Here is a 17,810-nt window from a genome sequence, read left to right on the forward strand (position 1 = left end):
AGGTTCAAAGTTTATTTATCAAATGCACCGAATAACACAGTCATTCTGAATGGCACACAACATGTACGTAGTAAGAATTAAGAAATGTATAAAGTAAACAAATATTGCAATATACATAATGTAAACCAGCAGCAACCTTAAAGAGTGTAGAATGGTAAATATGGACAATATGGTTAGAAGCATTGAATGTTACAAAATGAGTGTGATATGCCTATGAATGGTACATACAAAAGGTGTTCTAATGTACATTAAATGTACATGGTAAGACATCATAGCATTTGGAATGGTCATGGTGTGATCAATATAATCATAGATCAGTGTTGCTGGTTTGAGGAGCCTTATGGCCAGGGGGAAAAAACTGTTTTTGAGTCTGGAAGTGCGTGCCCTGATGCTCCCTGATGCCCTGATGCTCTGTTAAGCAGTGTGAACAGACAATAATGTGGGTGGCTGTAGTCTTTGATGATGTTCCGTGCTTTCGTAAGCCATTGTGTATGGTAAATGCCTTGCATGGAGGGGAGATGGCAGCCAATGGTGTGCTCCGCAGACTTCACCACCCTCTGGAGGGCCTTGCGATCCGCAGCGGAGGCTGCCATACCAGGCAGTAATGCAGCCTGAGAGGATGTTCTCAATGGTGCAACTGCAGATGTTTTTGAGTTTTTTCAGACATGCCAAACTTTTTGAGTCTCCTCAGGAATTGTAGTCGTTTTTATGGCAGTTTTCACTGCCGAGTTCGCTTGCCTAGACCAAGTGATGAGTCATCTTTGCTGAACACACTGAGGAAATTGAAGTCAGAGACTCTCTCCACTTCAGCTCCATTGATGTGGAGCTGACCTTTCCTGAAGTCCACTATCATCTCCTTAGTCTTGCAGACGTTGGGAGAGAGGTTGTTGTCCTCACACCATGTAGCCAGGTTCTTTACATCCTCTCTGTAAGCGGTCTCACCATTGTTGGAGATGAGACCCAGGATGGTTGTGTTGTCCGCAAATCTAAGGATGACTTTGGAGCTGTGTGGCCATGCAGTCATGTGTGAATAGGGAGTACAGGAGCGGACTGAGTATGCAGCCCTGGGGGAATCCAGTGCTCAGGGTCAGTGCAGAGGAGGTGAGGTTGCTCATTCTCACCAGCTGGGGTCTGCCCGTCAGGAAGTCAAGGATCCAACTGTAAAGGAAGGCGTTAAGTCCCAGGGTCCTGAGCTTAAGAACAAGCCCAGGGTCCTGAGCTTAAGAACAAGCCCAGGCACAATAGTGTTGAATGCTGAGCTGTAGTCCACGAACAGCATCCTCACATACAGGTGCTGGACATTTAATTAGAATATCATCAAAAAGTTGATTCAGTAATTCCATTCAAAAAGTGAAACTTGTAAAATGTATTCATTCCACACAGACTGATATATTTCGAGTGTTTATTTCTTTTAATTTCGATGATCATAACTGACAACTAATGGAAACCCCAAATTCAGTATCTCAGAAAATTTGAATATTCTGAATAGGTTCAATATTGAAGACACCTGGTGCCACACTCTAATCAGCTAATTAACTCAAAACACTGGCAAAGGCCTTTAAATGGTCTCTCAGTCTAGTTCTGTAGGCTACACAATCATGGGGAAGACTGCTGACTTGACAGCTGTCCAAAAGACGACCATTGACACCTTGCACAAGGAGGGCAAGACACAAAAGGTCATTGCTAAAAAGGCTTGGTGTTCACAGAGCTCTGTGTCCAAGCACATTAATAGAGAGGCGAAGGGAAGGAAAAGATGTGGTAGAAAAAAGTGTACAAGCAATAGGGATAACCGTACCCTGGAGAGGATTGTGAAACAAAACCCATTCAAAAATGTGGGGGAGATTCACAGAGTGGACTGCAGCTGGAGTCAGTGCTTCAAGAACCACCACGCACAGACGTATGCTGTCGCATTCCTTGTGTCAAGCCACTCTTGAACAGGACAGAGTGTCAGAAGTGTCTCGCCTGGGCTAAAGACAAAAAGGACTGGACTGCTGCTGAGTTGTGTTCTCTTATTAAAGTACATTTTGCATTTCCTTTGGAAATCAAGGTCCCAGAGTCTGGAGGAAGAGAGGAGAGGCACAGAATCCATGTTGCTTGAAGTCCAGTGTAAAGTTTCCACAGTCAGTGATGGTTTGGGGTGCCATGTCATCTGCTGGTGTTGGTCCTCTGTGTTTTCTGAGGTCCAAGGTCAACGCAGCCGTCTACCAGGAAGTTTTAGAGCACTTCATGCTTCCTGCTGCTGACCAACTTTATGGAGATAAACTGACCAGATTTCATTTTCCAACAGGACTTGGCACCTGCACACAGTGCCAAAGCTACCAGTACCTGGTTTAAGGACCATGGTATCCCTGTTCTTAATTGGCCAGCAAACTCGCTTGACCTTAACCCTATAGAAAATCTATGGGGTATTGTGAAGAGGAAGATGCAATACGCCAGACCCAACAAGGCAGAAGAGCTGAAGGCCACTATCAGAGCAACCTGGGCTCTCATAACACCTGAGCAGTGCCACAGACTGATCAACTCCATGCCATGCCGCATTGCTGCAGTAATTCAGGAGCCCCAACTAAGTATTGAGTGCTGTACATGCTCATACTTTTCATGTTCATACTTTTCAGTTGGCCAACATCTAAAAATCATGTCTTTCTTTGTATTGGTCTTAAGTAATATTCAAATATTCGGAGATAGTGAATTTGAGATTTTCATTAGTTGTCAGTTATAATCATCACAATTAAAATAAACATTTGAAATATATCAGTCTCTGTGTAATGAAAGAATATAATATTTTAAAGTTTCACTTTTTGAATGTAATTACTGACATAAATAAACTTTTTGATGATATTCTATTCATATGACCAGCACCTGTATGTGTTGCATTTTTCCAGGTGGGGGGGAATGGTGTGTCGTCAGGGCGATGGCATCATCCATAGATCTACTTTGGATGGTATGCAAAGGGGTCCAAGGTCTCAGGAAGGGTGGAGCAGATGTGGGTTCTGACCAGCCATTCGAAGCACCTCATGTTGATGGAGGTCAGTGATACAGGGTGGTAGTCATTTAGGCAGGTGATGGAAGGTTTCTTTGGAGTGAAACAAATACCCTTCATTCCACAGGCTGATAATTAACAGATTTTCAGGTAAGAATTACTAATGTTTTATTTAACGAATTGAGGACATGACACGGTCAGAAAACCGTATGACTCCACAGCTAAATATTAACTCACTAGAAGTGCCAGTTAAAACTGCCTTCACCTCCATCACCAGCCATAAAGTAGACATCAGCACACGGAATGATCTTTTAATGAGACAGTATGTAATTTATACAAAACTTGAAGGAAACAATTTAAACAGTAAACATCTTTATACCCAAATTGGCTCCCACTATATATGTATATACATTAAGAGAAAGCCCCCCCCCCCCCCCCCCCCCCCACACACACACAGTTAGGTCTGGGAATAATTGGACACTGACAAGTTTTGTTATTTTGTCTGTTTACATAAATATATTCAAGTTCGTCACACGATATGGTGGTTGAGTGGAGGGAACCAGGCGCTGGCAGAGTACGTTCAAACGTGCGTTTATTAAAGCAAAACAAACGAAAGGCATACATGAAAACAGAACGAGAAGAAACACTAACCGACAAGTGAGGGGAGCAGAGGAGAAACATTTAAACATACTGATGGAATGATTGGGACCTGGTGTGCATGATTTGAAGACGTGACAATGAACTAGTCCGGGAAGTGTTTGTGAAGCAATGGAAACCGGGAAAAGTGGGAGATGACGGACCCTTTTTGCTCTTTTTGCTCATTTTTATCGAGGCTGCCAATCATTTTGCAGGTGACTTTTACAGCTGTGTCTACTAGTCTGATAAAATATTAAAACAATCAATATAAAGCTTAATCTGTTGTTCATAGTAGGTCCTGAGGTTCATAGTAGGTCCTGGGATCTTGTGCTTGAAATCACAGTTTTGCTTTAGGGTCATCGTTGTGGCTCAAGTAGAGTTGTTGCAGGAAAAACCCAAGGATCTTTTCCCAAGAATCTTCCTGAGCATCAGCATGTGGCTTTGGGGACCCTCCCCACAACATGATCACTGCGACAAACAAACACACCCATTACTTTGTAAATTAAGCATAGGTTATACACAGGAAAAATTTAATTTACATTTCCTTGATTCCTCATGTTCACTCTCTTTGTAACTGATATTCTACCAGGTTACATTCTGCCTCGACTTGGGCAGATGTTACTAAAGCAGAGTACCAGACCTCAGATCTTTTACTGCTTATCCCGTAGCTATAGAATATAAGCTTAAATTATTGTGGAGAAAATGCACCTAAATAAAATGTTACACAATTTCAGCACTGGCTCCTACTTCAGTCTGTCTAGTACTGTGTTTATGTTTGAGCTCTGTGTGGCAGTGCAGTACTTTTATCTCTTTTCGGTGGCATTACGAAGGTGCTGGCTCTGGTGTGAGGGGTGTAGGGTGGTTCAATGAGGTGTCCAGCACCAGGGTATCGGAGAATTGTCAGCAGGTGTTCATTTCCTGCTGCACGCATCATCTGGGTCATCTGCAGTTCATTGGTAAAAGGGCATTGCCAAGGTCAATCACAAATGACTGATGTCATAAGAAGTTTTTAATAATGTGTGTTTCATGTTCTCACGTCCTCAGCAGATGTGGACCAGTTCTGATCATCATCGCCAATGACCATCATCAACGGACACTCTATCCTCCCCATCTGTTAAAAGATTAAATGTGTTTAAATTCAAAGCTAAGCTTAAGCAACTAGCAATAGAAATTGTTAATGTCTTTACAAGAGATCAAACGCTACATGTCAGCTGTTCCCATTATATAAGATTGCACATTTAGCCCTATGCTATTGTCTGCAGGTGGACTTATATATTATATCTTGCAAGAACTTGATCCAGCCTAACAAGATTCCTAAATGTTATCTCCACAAACCAGTGGGATTTCTTAATTAGAACAATTTCAATACTAGAACGATGCATTTCTTTCTCTAAGGAAACATCCTAGTCAACTTCTTTCTCCTCCACCCCTAACCTGTTGATCATGGGTAGGGGTGGACACTTACAATGTTCTCAATACTACTACTCTCACCTCTTCTATCTTATCTCCCTAATCTGCTAAATCCTTCTTCCGCTTGTCTCCTGATTTTATTTTCCTTTCCGAAATTCCTTGACCCTGACTAGTCAGGCTTTAACACGGGTAACTCAACCAAAACTGCTCTCCTTTGTCACAGAAGTTCTTCACACAATCTGCTGCCTTTGACACTGTGAACCTTCCTATCATCTTTTCCACTCTCTCAGGGCTGGACATTTCCAGCTCTGAACACTCTGGCATTAAATCCTGACAGGTAACCTGGAGAGAATCTGTATCTGCTTTCACTTTCCTCAGAGCTCTGTTCTAGGCCCATTCCTCGTCTCTCTATATACCAAGTCAATTGGCTCGGTCATATCGTCACATTGGCTGTTCAACCGTTGCTATACAGACAACACAACATGTTTCCTGCCCCCCTCCTCACACACATTTGTAGTGCCTACAGATCCTACTTTATCACTTGGGATATTGCAGTCTAATTTAGCTTCAGCTTAAAGTTGTATAGGAGTAAGACTTGTGACAACTGAGACCCATCACCACACCTCAGGATAACCTACATGATGACCCGTAGGTGTCCCTGACCACAGCCCACCAATATACTTATGATCAATTTGACCTTAAAAGGTCACACAATTTGACCCAAATACAATCTAGTCGCTTCAGTACACTTCAAATACTTTGGGAAAATATATTCTAGTGTAGTGTATTTTTTTCAAGTATGATCTCACAGTATGTGTCTATGATCTCACAGTATGTGTCTATGATCAAACAGTATGAGTCTATGATCAAACAGTATGAGTCTATGATCAAACAGTATGTGTCTATGATCTCACAGTATGTGTCTATGATCTCACAGTATGTGTCTATGATCTCACAGTATGTGTCTATGATCAAACAGTATGAGTCTATGATCAAACAGTATGTGTCTATGATCTCACAGTATGTGTCTATGATCTCACAGTATGTGTCTATGATCTCACAGTATGTGTCTATGATCAAACAGTATGAGTCTATGATCAAACAGTATGAGTCTATGATCTCACAGTATGTGTCTATGATCTCACAGTATGAGTCTATGATCTCACAGTATGTGTCTATGATCTCACAGTATGTGTCTATGATCAAACAGTATGTGTCTATGATCAAACAGTATGTGTCTATGATCTCACAGTATGTGTCTATGATCTCACAGTATGTGTCTATGATCTCACAGTATGTGTCTATGATCTCACAGTATGTGTCTATGATCAAACAGTATGAGTCTATGATCTCACAGTATGTGTCTATGATCTCACAGTATGTGTCTATGATCAAACAGTATGTCTTGACTTACATCCACTGTTTCTTTAGACTCAATTGGAATAGGCAGAATGAGGTCTCTACGGACCACTTGGCCCTCCTGATCAGACCGTGTTTCATTCTGGGTGCTGTAATAAAATATACTTTAGTCACAAAAGACATTAATGAAAAGGGAGTTTTCTGGAAATGACTAAAGCCTTGACACAGAAACATGCTGGTGGGTCTCACTTACTGCATAACATGTACAAATAATTTGTAGAGTAGGTTGTGGACCGGGGGGTCATGACTCCCATTGATACACACACAGCATCTGGGCTGGAATACACACAGTATTAAAGTTACAACACCAATTACAAACACTCACTATTCACAAACCGTGTAGAGGAAATGGAGCAAAACTCACGCTGACTGATTTAGAATAGGCTGCTAAGCGGAGTGTGACATACGTGCCAAAACTAAGACCATACAGCGCAACCTTGTCCTTCATCACCAGGGGGTGCTCTTGAACAATCCTGAAAGCTTCCTAGATAATACAATAACAGTTGGAAAGGGAGTTAATAAGTGCCAACAAAACAAAGAAAGATGCAGTTCAGTGAAGGTAACACAACATTAATTTTGTTCCAGTCTGGGTGAACGGTCATGGGTGGACTCTTGCCATGTTATTGTGCCCTTGCTCAAGAGAAACTGAAATCCATGGTTCAATTATTCAAACTGCGATTCTGTGTTATTTTAGGATTTTTTTATTTATTTTTTTCCTGATTTTCATGCTCAGTCTGATTTACACAGACCTTCAAACACACCTGATTGGCAGATGAGAGTCTAAATCCTTTTCTACAAGGAGCACATTAGATTAGATTCAACTTCATTGTAACTGAACAGTACGAGTACAGTACAACAAAATGCAGTTAACCATAAGTGCAAATAGAAGAAGGCAGGACATTTACAAGTATTAAGTATAGTGTATGTTACAAGTGGAAAGTATAGATATACAATTAAGGCAAATATAATGCAAATGTCAATTCTAAATGGGCAATGAACGCAAAAGGAGAGGGCAGAAAATTTGCAAGTATTAAGTATATGTATGTACAAGTGGGAAACAAGTGGGGAAAAGTTGTGCGATGAGGCAAACACAAGAACAAATGGCAATTCTAAATGGGCAATGAAAGCAAAAGGAGAGGGCAGAAAATTTGCAAGTATTAAGTATATGTATGTATAAGTGGGAAACAAGTGGGGAATAGAAAAAAGAAGAAAAAATATTCAAGGTTCTCAGTTCTGTTTTTTTTCTTCTAGATAAATTAAATACTGCAAATTTGCATACACATACCTCAAAGATTTTAAAATGGAGTGTTGGTGGTCTGTTTGTGTCAACAATAAAGTATTCTAGGGCCATGGAAACAAAACCATGTGATGCCAAGAGTCCAGATCGGTACTCCACCAGTCCACCACCTCCTCCCCACAAATCCAAAACACCAGGGAAGGGTCCAGGACCTGAGAGAGATGGAGAGAGTCAGATACAAGATAGATGACAGTTGTGAGTTTGATATTGTGATTAGGTAGTGCATTACGGTGCCAAAATAAAAATCATCTGAAAAGTATTCAGACCCCTTCACTTTCTCCACATTTTGTTGCGTTATAGAATTAATTTATAATTATAACTTTTTGCAAACTACATATGATACCACATAAAGGAAAAGTAAAAAAAATTGTTTTCAGAAATGTGTGCCAGTTTATTGAACAAGTATCTCATGTAACTAAGTATTCAGACACTTTGCTATGACAAGCCAAATTGAGCTAAGATTAATCCTGTGTCCAATCCTGGAGATGTTTCTAAAACTTTATTAAAGTTGCCCACTAAAACCTGTGGCAAACTTAATTGATTAGACAAGACCACTTGTCTAAGTAAGGTCCCACACCTGACAGTGCAAAAACCAGACCATAATGTCCAAGGACCTCTCCGTAGACCTCAGAGACAAGTGTTTCAAAGCATAGATCTTGAGAAGGTCATGAAATATTGTAAAAATATTAGTGGTGTTTTGGAGCATTTTGAAATGAATCTTTGTGCCATCCTGGCAAGGAATTGACTATGAACTTGGATGTGTCAGTGTTGTTTAGGGTGTTGACAAAAGTGTATTTGATTGTGTATAACTATCAGAAAAGAACAATGCTTTGGTACCTGGGGGTATAAACAGGGTGCCTTTGACCCCATCTTCCCTGATGTCAATTCTGCGAACACCTGGTGCCAGGTACCATCGCTCTATGACAACAGTTGCTAGGGGAGACTGCTTGCTGAAGCCCTCAGTCACATGACCACTGAACACAGAGATGTGTACCACCATGGGAGTGAGGACATTCATCTTTCTCAACCTGGGGGTGGGGTTGGGGGAAGAGAAAGACACTAGTTTACTAGACCATCCAGAAAGGTATGTCTCTCTAATATTTGTTTGTAAAATGGACCCCAGACATCCCATCCTGTAGGTGTGTTACCGGAGGCCTGTTCGACTCCCTGGAACAGGCTGCATGCTCCACAGTAGACCCATGGGCTCTGTGCCTTCATATGTTCCTCCCACACTGGCATCCTCAGTCACTGCAACAAGAAATAACATTTGTTTGGGCATCAAATACACAAGGTCTACTGATAAGCCTCATTCCTTGAAGAGTACTACCAGAGCTGACACCCACTGTTGTAATGTTTGTTATTTTCCTGCAAATTGGCCTAACTTGATAGGAAATGGAACCAAGCAAGCCTAGTTTGGCCAGCCTGCAATTAAAAGAGATACATGTTCTTGCCCTTGTTGGATTCAAACCAGAGTCTCCCACGTGATAGGCTGTGTCTTTAACCACTACGCCACTAAGCTATATGTGTGCAGAGTGTCAGTATAGCGTCTCAACATTAAATAATTTTGTCATGCATTAACATCACGCCATGTTTGAATATTTCGCTAGACACCATTATGCATTGTGTTAAACTGACTAACGTTTATTAAGTTTACCTCCACCACAACTAGTATCTATGAACTGTATGAATTTTGACATTGTGCTTTTTAACAACTTATTAGCCAGTAATAGGTGTGGGAGCTACATTAGTGTGTTTCAGTAGTGGTAATTTTGTAGATTAATTTGTTTATTATTAGGATTTTGTTCATATTAGTAATATATATTTTTGGTAATATTTGTTTGTTTGTTTAGTTAATTGTTTCTTATTTATACGTTTAGTTTTTATTTATGGTTAGTTTAATAATTACAATGTTTGATTTAGACACTAGAGGGCAGTGGTGGGCACAGGTAAAGGTGAATATAGGTAGGAAGAAGAAGATGCCATGTATGCACCTGGGTGATGGGCACATGATTTTCTACCAACGTGAGAGATGCTGTAATGTTTGCTCAGTTGGAACAAATAAACCAGCCACAACACTGAATCCAGTCTGGAATACAGTCATTTCTTGCTTGCGTACATTACCTGCCCAGGGTGCTTGAAGTTGTCGTTTAAGATTTGATTTAAGTTTAATCTTTCATCTGTTTGTGACAAATGGCCACTACAATAGGCTTACATGTATCTAATTTACTACTTGGAATAGTCATAAGAATTGAGCAATTGACTGAAGATGAACTTTACACTGCCCAAGCTATTTCTTTTCATGGCACAACAACAGTGCTTGACATTAACTTTTTTGCTCACCAGCCACTGTGGCTAGTGTTTTTCCAAAGTTACTAGCCACTCAGCATTTTCACTAGCCACCATTTTGTTGTTGGGAAATGTGACTATGGTGTGCTACATCTTAGCCTGTCTTGTACACTCATTCAGTCACTGGTGTGCAAGGCAATAGGCCTAACACAAATGGAACAGAATCAAACACTGTATGCAGGTAATGCTCATGGGAATTGTGGGGGCGTAGCTTGTAGTGTCACTGTCATTGCAAGGGGATTACAATTATTAAAAAAAGTGTGTGTGTGTGTGTGTGTGTGTAAGAGACCAATGCACCTTTTTCTTTCCTTTCCAAAAAGGTTGAAAAGGAAGGTTTTGAGTGAGTAACAGAAGGGTTAATTTTAAGAGACTACTGCAAATTGTACTCTTCTGTTCCTCACTCAAAACCTTCCTTTCCAACTTTTTTGGAAAGGAAAGAAAAAGGAAAAATGGTCTCTTAATTTTTTCGAGAGCTGTATATATACATACATACTGGGGTTTTCCCCATCCTTGTCGTTAATCTCCCTTGACTTCGATGTACTTGGCTCTGCTGCTGTCGCTGATCCAGCGTTTTCATGTACATATTTATATAAGTTGATTATATATTTTTACTTTATATATTGCATATACAGCCTAATATTTTGGGGGGATAGTACATACCCTAATCTGATGTCTTTTCACCAGTAATTCACCAGTAATTTTCGTTTGTTTCGCGATCTCTTTTTAAAAACAAATCTGTATTTCTAAGCTTACCAAAGAACTCAGCTGAATAGTTTTGGAAAAAAAATTATGCGGATTTGATGTAGTTTGAGGTTATTAGGTGCGAGATTTTGGGAAGGCTGTCGCCTTTTGAGCTTTGAATGCAGGAAAACACCTGTGTATAAATATATAGAATACCACCCGCCAAAGTGGCTAGTGACTGCGTTACAAACCACAGCCAATTTCTACCCGCATTTGGCAGGTGGGCGGGTGCCAATGTCAAGCCCTGCAGAACAACTTAATTAGAGCGAATGTCACTGACTGACCGAACTTGTTAAATAGCGTAGTGGTTAAAGAAGTGGTCCTGCAAGATATATCATTCCGCGATCGTATCTCCTTACGTTCAAAGCAAAGTATGCACTTAGATTTGTTCTAGATAGACAAGTACTTCGATTTCTATAACATTCGGTATCTACATTATAGTAAGCCTTAAATAAAACTGTTTACGATTATATGCGACTGTTTTTGTTAGGTTTTAGAAGTACGCTTCAGTGCATGCGTTTTTGGTCAGGATAGACAAAAACTTAGCTGGCTACACCATTCAGTAGCTAGAATAAACAAAAACTGTTTACGGTTATACAGTATTGCGACTATTTCTGGGGGATTTTCAAAGTACGTATCCGTGCATGCTTTTTGGGTCAGGATAGACAACATTCAGTAGCAACGTTATAGTAAAACTGTTTATGGTTATTGCGTCTGTTTCTGGTGGGTTTTCAAAAGTACGCATCTGTGCATGCTTTTGGGGGTAATAATAGGCTTTATCAAAACCCCTTGAGCAGTAAAAGGGTTGGTGTTTCCACGATTCTCTCATATTTTCACTTCACGAGAAAGTCAGTTATCGTCACCTATAGTTATTGTATCAATGTCATTCACGAATGAAAGAAAAACTAATGTTTTTGTGCCATGAAATGGCTTTGGCAGGGATAAATTGCTAAATCCTTATGACTATTCCTAGGAAGTTAGTAGATACTAGTAAGCCTATATACTGGCTATTTAGATGTTAAACCTGCCACTGGCAAAGGCCATAATGCATAGAAAAGACAGTGCCACTCATGTGGGAGACCCAAGTTGAGGACGGTGATATTTATTAATCTGAATTGCGGGCCACAATAAAACTGTTTACGGTTATAGTACAACTATTTCTTGTGGATTTTCGAAGTATGCATCCGGGCATGCTTTTTGGCTCAGGATAGACAAAAACCTAGCTGGCTACAATTCAGTAGCTACATTACAGTAAGCCTAAAACAAACTGTTCACGGTTATACAGTATTGCGACTACTACTGGTGGTTTCCACGATTCTCATCTTTTCACTTGACGAAAATGGCCATTCAAGGCTTCATTGGCATTATTTTAGCGGCAGGATATTATGCTGGCAGCGCTCAGATTTTCTTTATCACAATAAAAGACATAATTGAAATGTATAAGCAATATAGTTAATCTAGCCAAGGTTAGGTAGACCAAGAAAGATTTCAGCCAGAACTGCCAGAAGAATTGTTCGGGATACAAAGAAAAACCTGCAGGTAACCTTAGGAGAAATAAAGGCTGCTCTGGAAAAAGACGGTGTGGTTGTTTCAAGGAGCACAATACCTTAACAAAAATGAGCTGCCTGGTCGAGTTGCCAGAAAGAAGCCTTTACTGTGCCAATGCCACAAATAAGCCTGGTTACAATATGCCTGAAAACACCTTGACATGCCTCACAGCTTCTGGCACACTGTAATTTGGAGTGACGAGACCAAAATAGAGCTTTATGGTCACAACCATAAGCGCTATTTGGTGAGGGGTCAACAAGGCCATCCCCACTGTAAAGCAAGGTGGTGGCTCACTGATGATTAGGAGGTATGAGCTCTAAAGGCACGGGAATCTTGTGAAAATTTATGGCAAAATGAATGCAGCATGTTATCAGAAAAAACTGGCAGACAATTTGCATTCTTCTGCATGAAAGCAGCGCATGGGACGCACTCTGACTTTCCAACACGACAGTGACACTAAGCATAAGGCCAAGTTGACCCTCCTGTGGTTACAGCAGAAAAGGGTGAAGGTTCTGGAGCGGCTATCACAGGCTCCTGACCATAAAATCATCGAGCCACTCTGGGGAGATCTCAAACCTGCGGTTCATGCAAAATGACTAAAGAATTTCCATCAGCATAGGAATTGGCCGTCGTAGCCCTTTGCTCTGGCCGTGAATGCCCCATGGCCCCATGGCCTTTGTGTCCCTGCTACTGTCAAAATCTCCCGGTCAGCCATCGTTTTTTTTGTTTGTATGTTTGTTTGTAGTTCGCAACTGAGAACAACCGCAGAGAACGGACTACATGCAGGTAGGCAAGCTAGCTAGGTATCGACAGATATCAGACTTAGTGCTAAACTTAATCAAACCTCTCAGTTTTTGAAGGTGCTTTCATGAGCAATTGGGAAGTGGGAAAGTTCTGACCTCCGAGTGGGAGAATACACCTGAACACTTTTTGGACATCACTCGACAGCTTTTGTGGTAAAAGATTAAAAAAGAAATATTACTTGCTCCGCACATAAATAAGTCACTACATTTGTTTATTTAGGTCGTACTTATTAGCACAGGTTATTGTAATGTTAAAGCATACATCATGGTTTACTTTTGTGTAACTGAGATAATGTTAGCCTTTTTGCTAGCTAGCCTTAACATTACTTAACTGTCAATACCGTTGCCTCTTTGTCGTCGTCATGTGAATACATGAAATTAAACAAATTCCAGAATCTAAACAAAATGTGAGGAGTAGATGTAACTTCAAGGATTAAAACATGATAATTGATCTTGTTTCACTCATGTTTTATTTACAAATGGTACATAAATTACAGATTTTCCAAGGGTATGCAAACTTTTGAGCACAACTGTATATTACCCCAGAAAGCATGCACGGATGCATACTTCGAATCCTCTAGTCTGTTCTCTGTCATGTTTTTGGAGATGGTAAATCCAGTAATAGGAGAATGTTATTTTATGGTTTGCTCGTTGTTCCAGAACAATATGTCAATGCTACACTGATAAATTGTCAGAGCAAATTATAACAAAATGTCATTCTTCAAACAGGCATCTGCCAGTTCATGGAGTTAAGCTCCTTTGGCTGAGATGGATGTTGGCAATCGGCCATCTTTCCAGGAGAACATGCGGTCCTTTGGAAAGGTGTTTACTTTTTACTTAGCCGTGTCTGCTGGCAGGACACACTATGATAGGACATTTCAGGCAGGACATTCAGTATGTCATTTGTTTATTGTAACATAACCAGACAGCTAATACTAAAACATCCCCCCTCACAGGTTGACCTCAGTAAGGTGAATCATGACCCTTGAGTGTGAAATGTTTATAACATACATCAACATGTTTGCATTCCTGGTTTGATTCTTCAATATCAAGGTACATTATGGTAATAATACAATTTCCACTCTGGATTGCTATGGCCAAGTTTAAATATTAAAAGCTTATATCACATCTTAGTTTTCTAAACAAACATTATAGGGTAAAAATCTCTTAAATCGTCAAGATGCCAGAAAGATGGAACAGTGTAACATTTGAGGGAGGAGGCAGGACACAGGCGTAACATCATGTGCATTAAGTCAAGAAAAAAAGATCTTTGTTCCCCCCATCAATGCATGCTTTTTTGGGAAATATAGGCTACACCACAATCGCTTGGCCAGTAAAAGAGTAGGGGTTTCCACGATTCTCTCGTCTTGTCACTTGACGAAAAAGTAAGTTACTGTCACCTATATTGATAGCTATTGTATCAATGTCATTCACAAATGAAAGAAAAACAAACATTGTTGTGCCATGAAATAGCTCTGGCCTTGTAAAGTTCATCTTCAGTCTCGCTAGCACCTGCTCAATTCTTATGACTATTCCAATTGCTATTGTCAAGCGCTGTTGTTGTGCCATGAAAATAAATAGCTTTGGCAGGGTAAAGTTCATCTTCAGTCCCGCTAACAATTGCTCAATTCTTATGAGTATTCCAAGTAGTAAATTAGATACTAGTAAGCCTATTACTGGTTAATAAGCTGTTAAAACGGCCAGTGGCAAAAAGCCATACAGTTCATAGATTCTATTTGTGGAAGTAAACTTAATAAGAAACGTTAGTCAGTTTAACACAATGCTTAATGGTGAAAGCGAAATATTCAAACTTGGTGTGACATTAATGCATGACAAAATGATCTAATGTCAAGACGCTATACCAACACCCTGCAAACATGTAGCTCCATGGCATTGTGGTTAAAGATACAGCATCTCCTCTGGGAGACCCAGGTTCAAATCAAGTGAGGGCAACTGGGCAACATCACATTTAATTGTGGACCGGCTGAACCAGGCTTGCCAGGTTCCTTTTCTGGTTAAGACACAACAAGGAAGATGGATGTAAAAGGATACTTAAGTGCTCCAGTTGCAGCAAAGGATTTCGCATTTGGTCAGTGAACTTCCTTGTCCAACGTACACTCGTTATGACTGTTGGTTTTAATTTTACTGATTTCACATGAATTTATAATTCTAAATGTCTGTTTTTTGAATAGTTCACTATCCATATGACTTGCCATTCTGAATAACCCTGATTGTACAATCATTTACCCTTCTATACAGCAATTTAATAGGTCACAATTTAAGCTTGAGATCTATTAACATTTGTGGTGTGTTCCTTTACCTCTCAGGAGGCTACACTTCTTATTTCTTCTAAATTACTTCACTTTTATCCCAAAATAGTTGTCTTATTACAGCTCTGTCGCTTAATTAAGTTTTGAATTTATTCCTATTCAGATGACATATACCTCTAAAACCAGTTGTACTTTAGTATGTAACACTGAAACAGGAGGCAGGACACAGGCACAGGAAGAACAGAGGACTTCTAAAGAACTAAGATATAACAAAACAGAAACTAAGACAAAAAGAGAAACAATGTAACACTGGAAGTCTAGTTCAACTAAAAGCAAAAATACATGGGTAGGGGATGTGCCAATTAAGTTAGCCTCTCGTTTCCAACAAAGTCTTGATACTACCTAAAATGTCATTATTTGAACTTCTGAAATTACTGCAATATCATATATTTATCATTTTTCATTTTAGCCAGCTATGAAACCACCTGATGCGCATAAGGCAACACTGGCTGAAATAATCTTGTTTTTTAGGAATGGGACTGTTTCCAAAAAAGTTGGGACGCTGTGTAAAATGTAAATGAAAAACTGAACTCAATGATGTGCAAATCATTTAAACCCCATGTTCAATAGTAAATAGTACAAAGACAACATATCAAATGATAAAACTCTGACATTTTATTGTTTATTGAAAAATATGCCCACTTTGAATTTGATGCCACCAAATTCAGAAAAGTTGGGACAGAGGCAAACAAAAGACTGGAGAAGTTCTGTAATGCTAAAAAACGAAACCTGGTGGAATATCACACAACAAATTAGGTCAATTGGTAAAAGGTTATTAACATGATTGGGTATTAAAAGAGAGGATGGGACTGTCAGAAGTGAGGATGGGGAGGGGTTCACCACTCTGTGAAAGACAGCACAGGCAAATAGTGCAACAATTTAAGAATAATGTTTCTCAACATAAAGTTGCAAAAAGTTTGGGGATCTCATCATCTAAGATACATAATGTCACTAAAAGTGAGAAATCTTTGTATTCAAGGGACAAGGCCAAAAACCAATATTGGATGGCTGTGATCTTCAGGCCCTCAAATGTAACGGATTCCATAGTTTTACATGCAGAAGTGCGAAGGTTCAACAAAAGAATCAGTCACCTTACCTGTTACGTTGCCTAGTTCGTCAGTGTTGTAATGACCAAACGCCTCCCAGTAGTAATCGTCCTCGGAGTGATGGAGGGAATGTAGCGTCACCGCGAACCGGGGAGGTAAATTACTAACAAACACCTGGATCTTCTCATCCACAAGTCCTCGCGTGGGCTTTACTGACAAAAGCGGGAACATAGGTGCTGTGGTGGAAGAACTGCCGAATGAAGCAGAAACAACAAAACTTTGGTAAAGAAGACTGTAGTGGTATCGGTTACATATACTGTCCTTGACCTTTTAAAATTCCGGACGACAGAACAACTTAACTGCTACTCTCATTGCACGTATCAAACAAGATTACACTAAATTACACTAAATACACAGATTTATTTGTAAATAACATACTGCTACTGCTTCGTTTACCGTTTTGGGTTGATACAGGTGAAAGAAGATACGTTTACTCTTGAAGGAAAGAATGAAGTGCGTGCGGCAATTCTCGTGTAACTAAAGAGACACCTGGCCCCCTGCATCACTTTTAAATGTGCTATGAAGACAAAATAAATGTTAACCTATGAAGAAAAAATATTTTTTTTGCTAAACATGTAATAAATCAATACCGACACAGCGGTCCCTTAATTAGTCGACAAAAATGTACGCACTAAACCAGCTGCTTGCTTGAGTCTGTCTATCTATATTTCTCGATGGATGATGAATGGATGACGTCACCATCGTATGGGAATGTCGACACCTTCAATATAAAAGCCCCCATGTTAATGCATTGCAAAGTGTATGATTAATTCTGAAGACACTCAACTCAAACCAAAGGTGTTTTAAGGCTACAGCAAACATTAATTAATCAAAAAAATATATAAATGTTGTCCAGAAAAATGGAAAATTGGCTCATTGAGGGAAACATATGTGAGGTGGAAAAATTCAGTAAGGTCCGTAGAATCTGTATGTCATATCAAATGTACAAATGATACATCTAGCAGCACATTCAAACCACTCACTTCATTGGCATAATTGGTGCTTTTAAAACCTTATTCTGGGTTTGCTTTGAATGTTCCTTCATCTTCATTATGTAGTTTCTGTTTGGAATCGTACAAATCAATGTTGAGAGAGGTGGCTTTTATAGTATTGCATTGGGGCTAATGGAGTTGGCAGGTTAAAATGTGCTGCTAGATATATAATCTGTATTGCCCCATGAAATGACACTGTGGA

At 39.8% G+C, this 17,810-nt stretch overlaps 1 protein-coding gene across 1 annotated transcript; it reads right to left on the reverse strand.

The window, feature by feature from the left end:
- Positions 1 to 3,555: 3,555 nt before the first annotated feature.
- LOC105020184 (acyl-coenzyme A thioesterase 1-like) lies at positions 3,556 to 17,280 on the reverse strand. Its single transcript, XM_029116914.2, has 11 exons — positions 17,013 to 17,280; positions 16,607 to 16,806; positions 8,891 to 8,990; positions 8,580 to 8,770; positions 7,731 to 7,894; positions 6,810 to 6,929; positions 6,639 to 6,721; positions 6,441 to 6,534; positions 4,653 to 4,727; positions 4,418 to 4,559; positions 3,556 to 4,084 (listed from the first exon to the last, which is right to left on the reverse strand). The coding sequence occupies exons 1-11, from the start codon at positions 17,117 to 17,119 to the stop codon at positions 3,954 to 3,956; spliced, it is 1,407 nt and encodes a 468-aa protein (XP_028972747.2). The 5' UTR covers positions 17,120 to 17,280; the 3' UTR covers positions 3,556 to 3,953.
- Positions 17,281 to 17,810: the final 530 nt, after the last annotated feature.

Source organism: Esox lucius, chromosome 23 (genome assembly GCF_011004845.1).
Source record: "Esox lucius isolate fEsoLuc1 chromosome 23, fEsoLuc1.pri, whole genome shotgun sequence".
In the NCBI taxonomy this organism is placed as follows: Eukaryota; Metazoa; Chordata; class Actinopteri; order Esociformes; family Esocidae; genus Esox; species Esox lucius.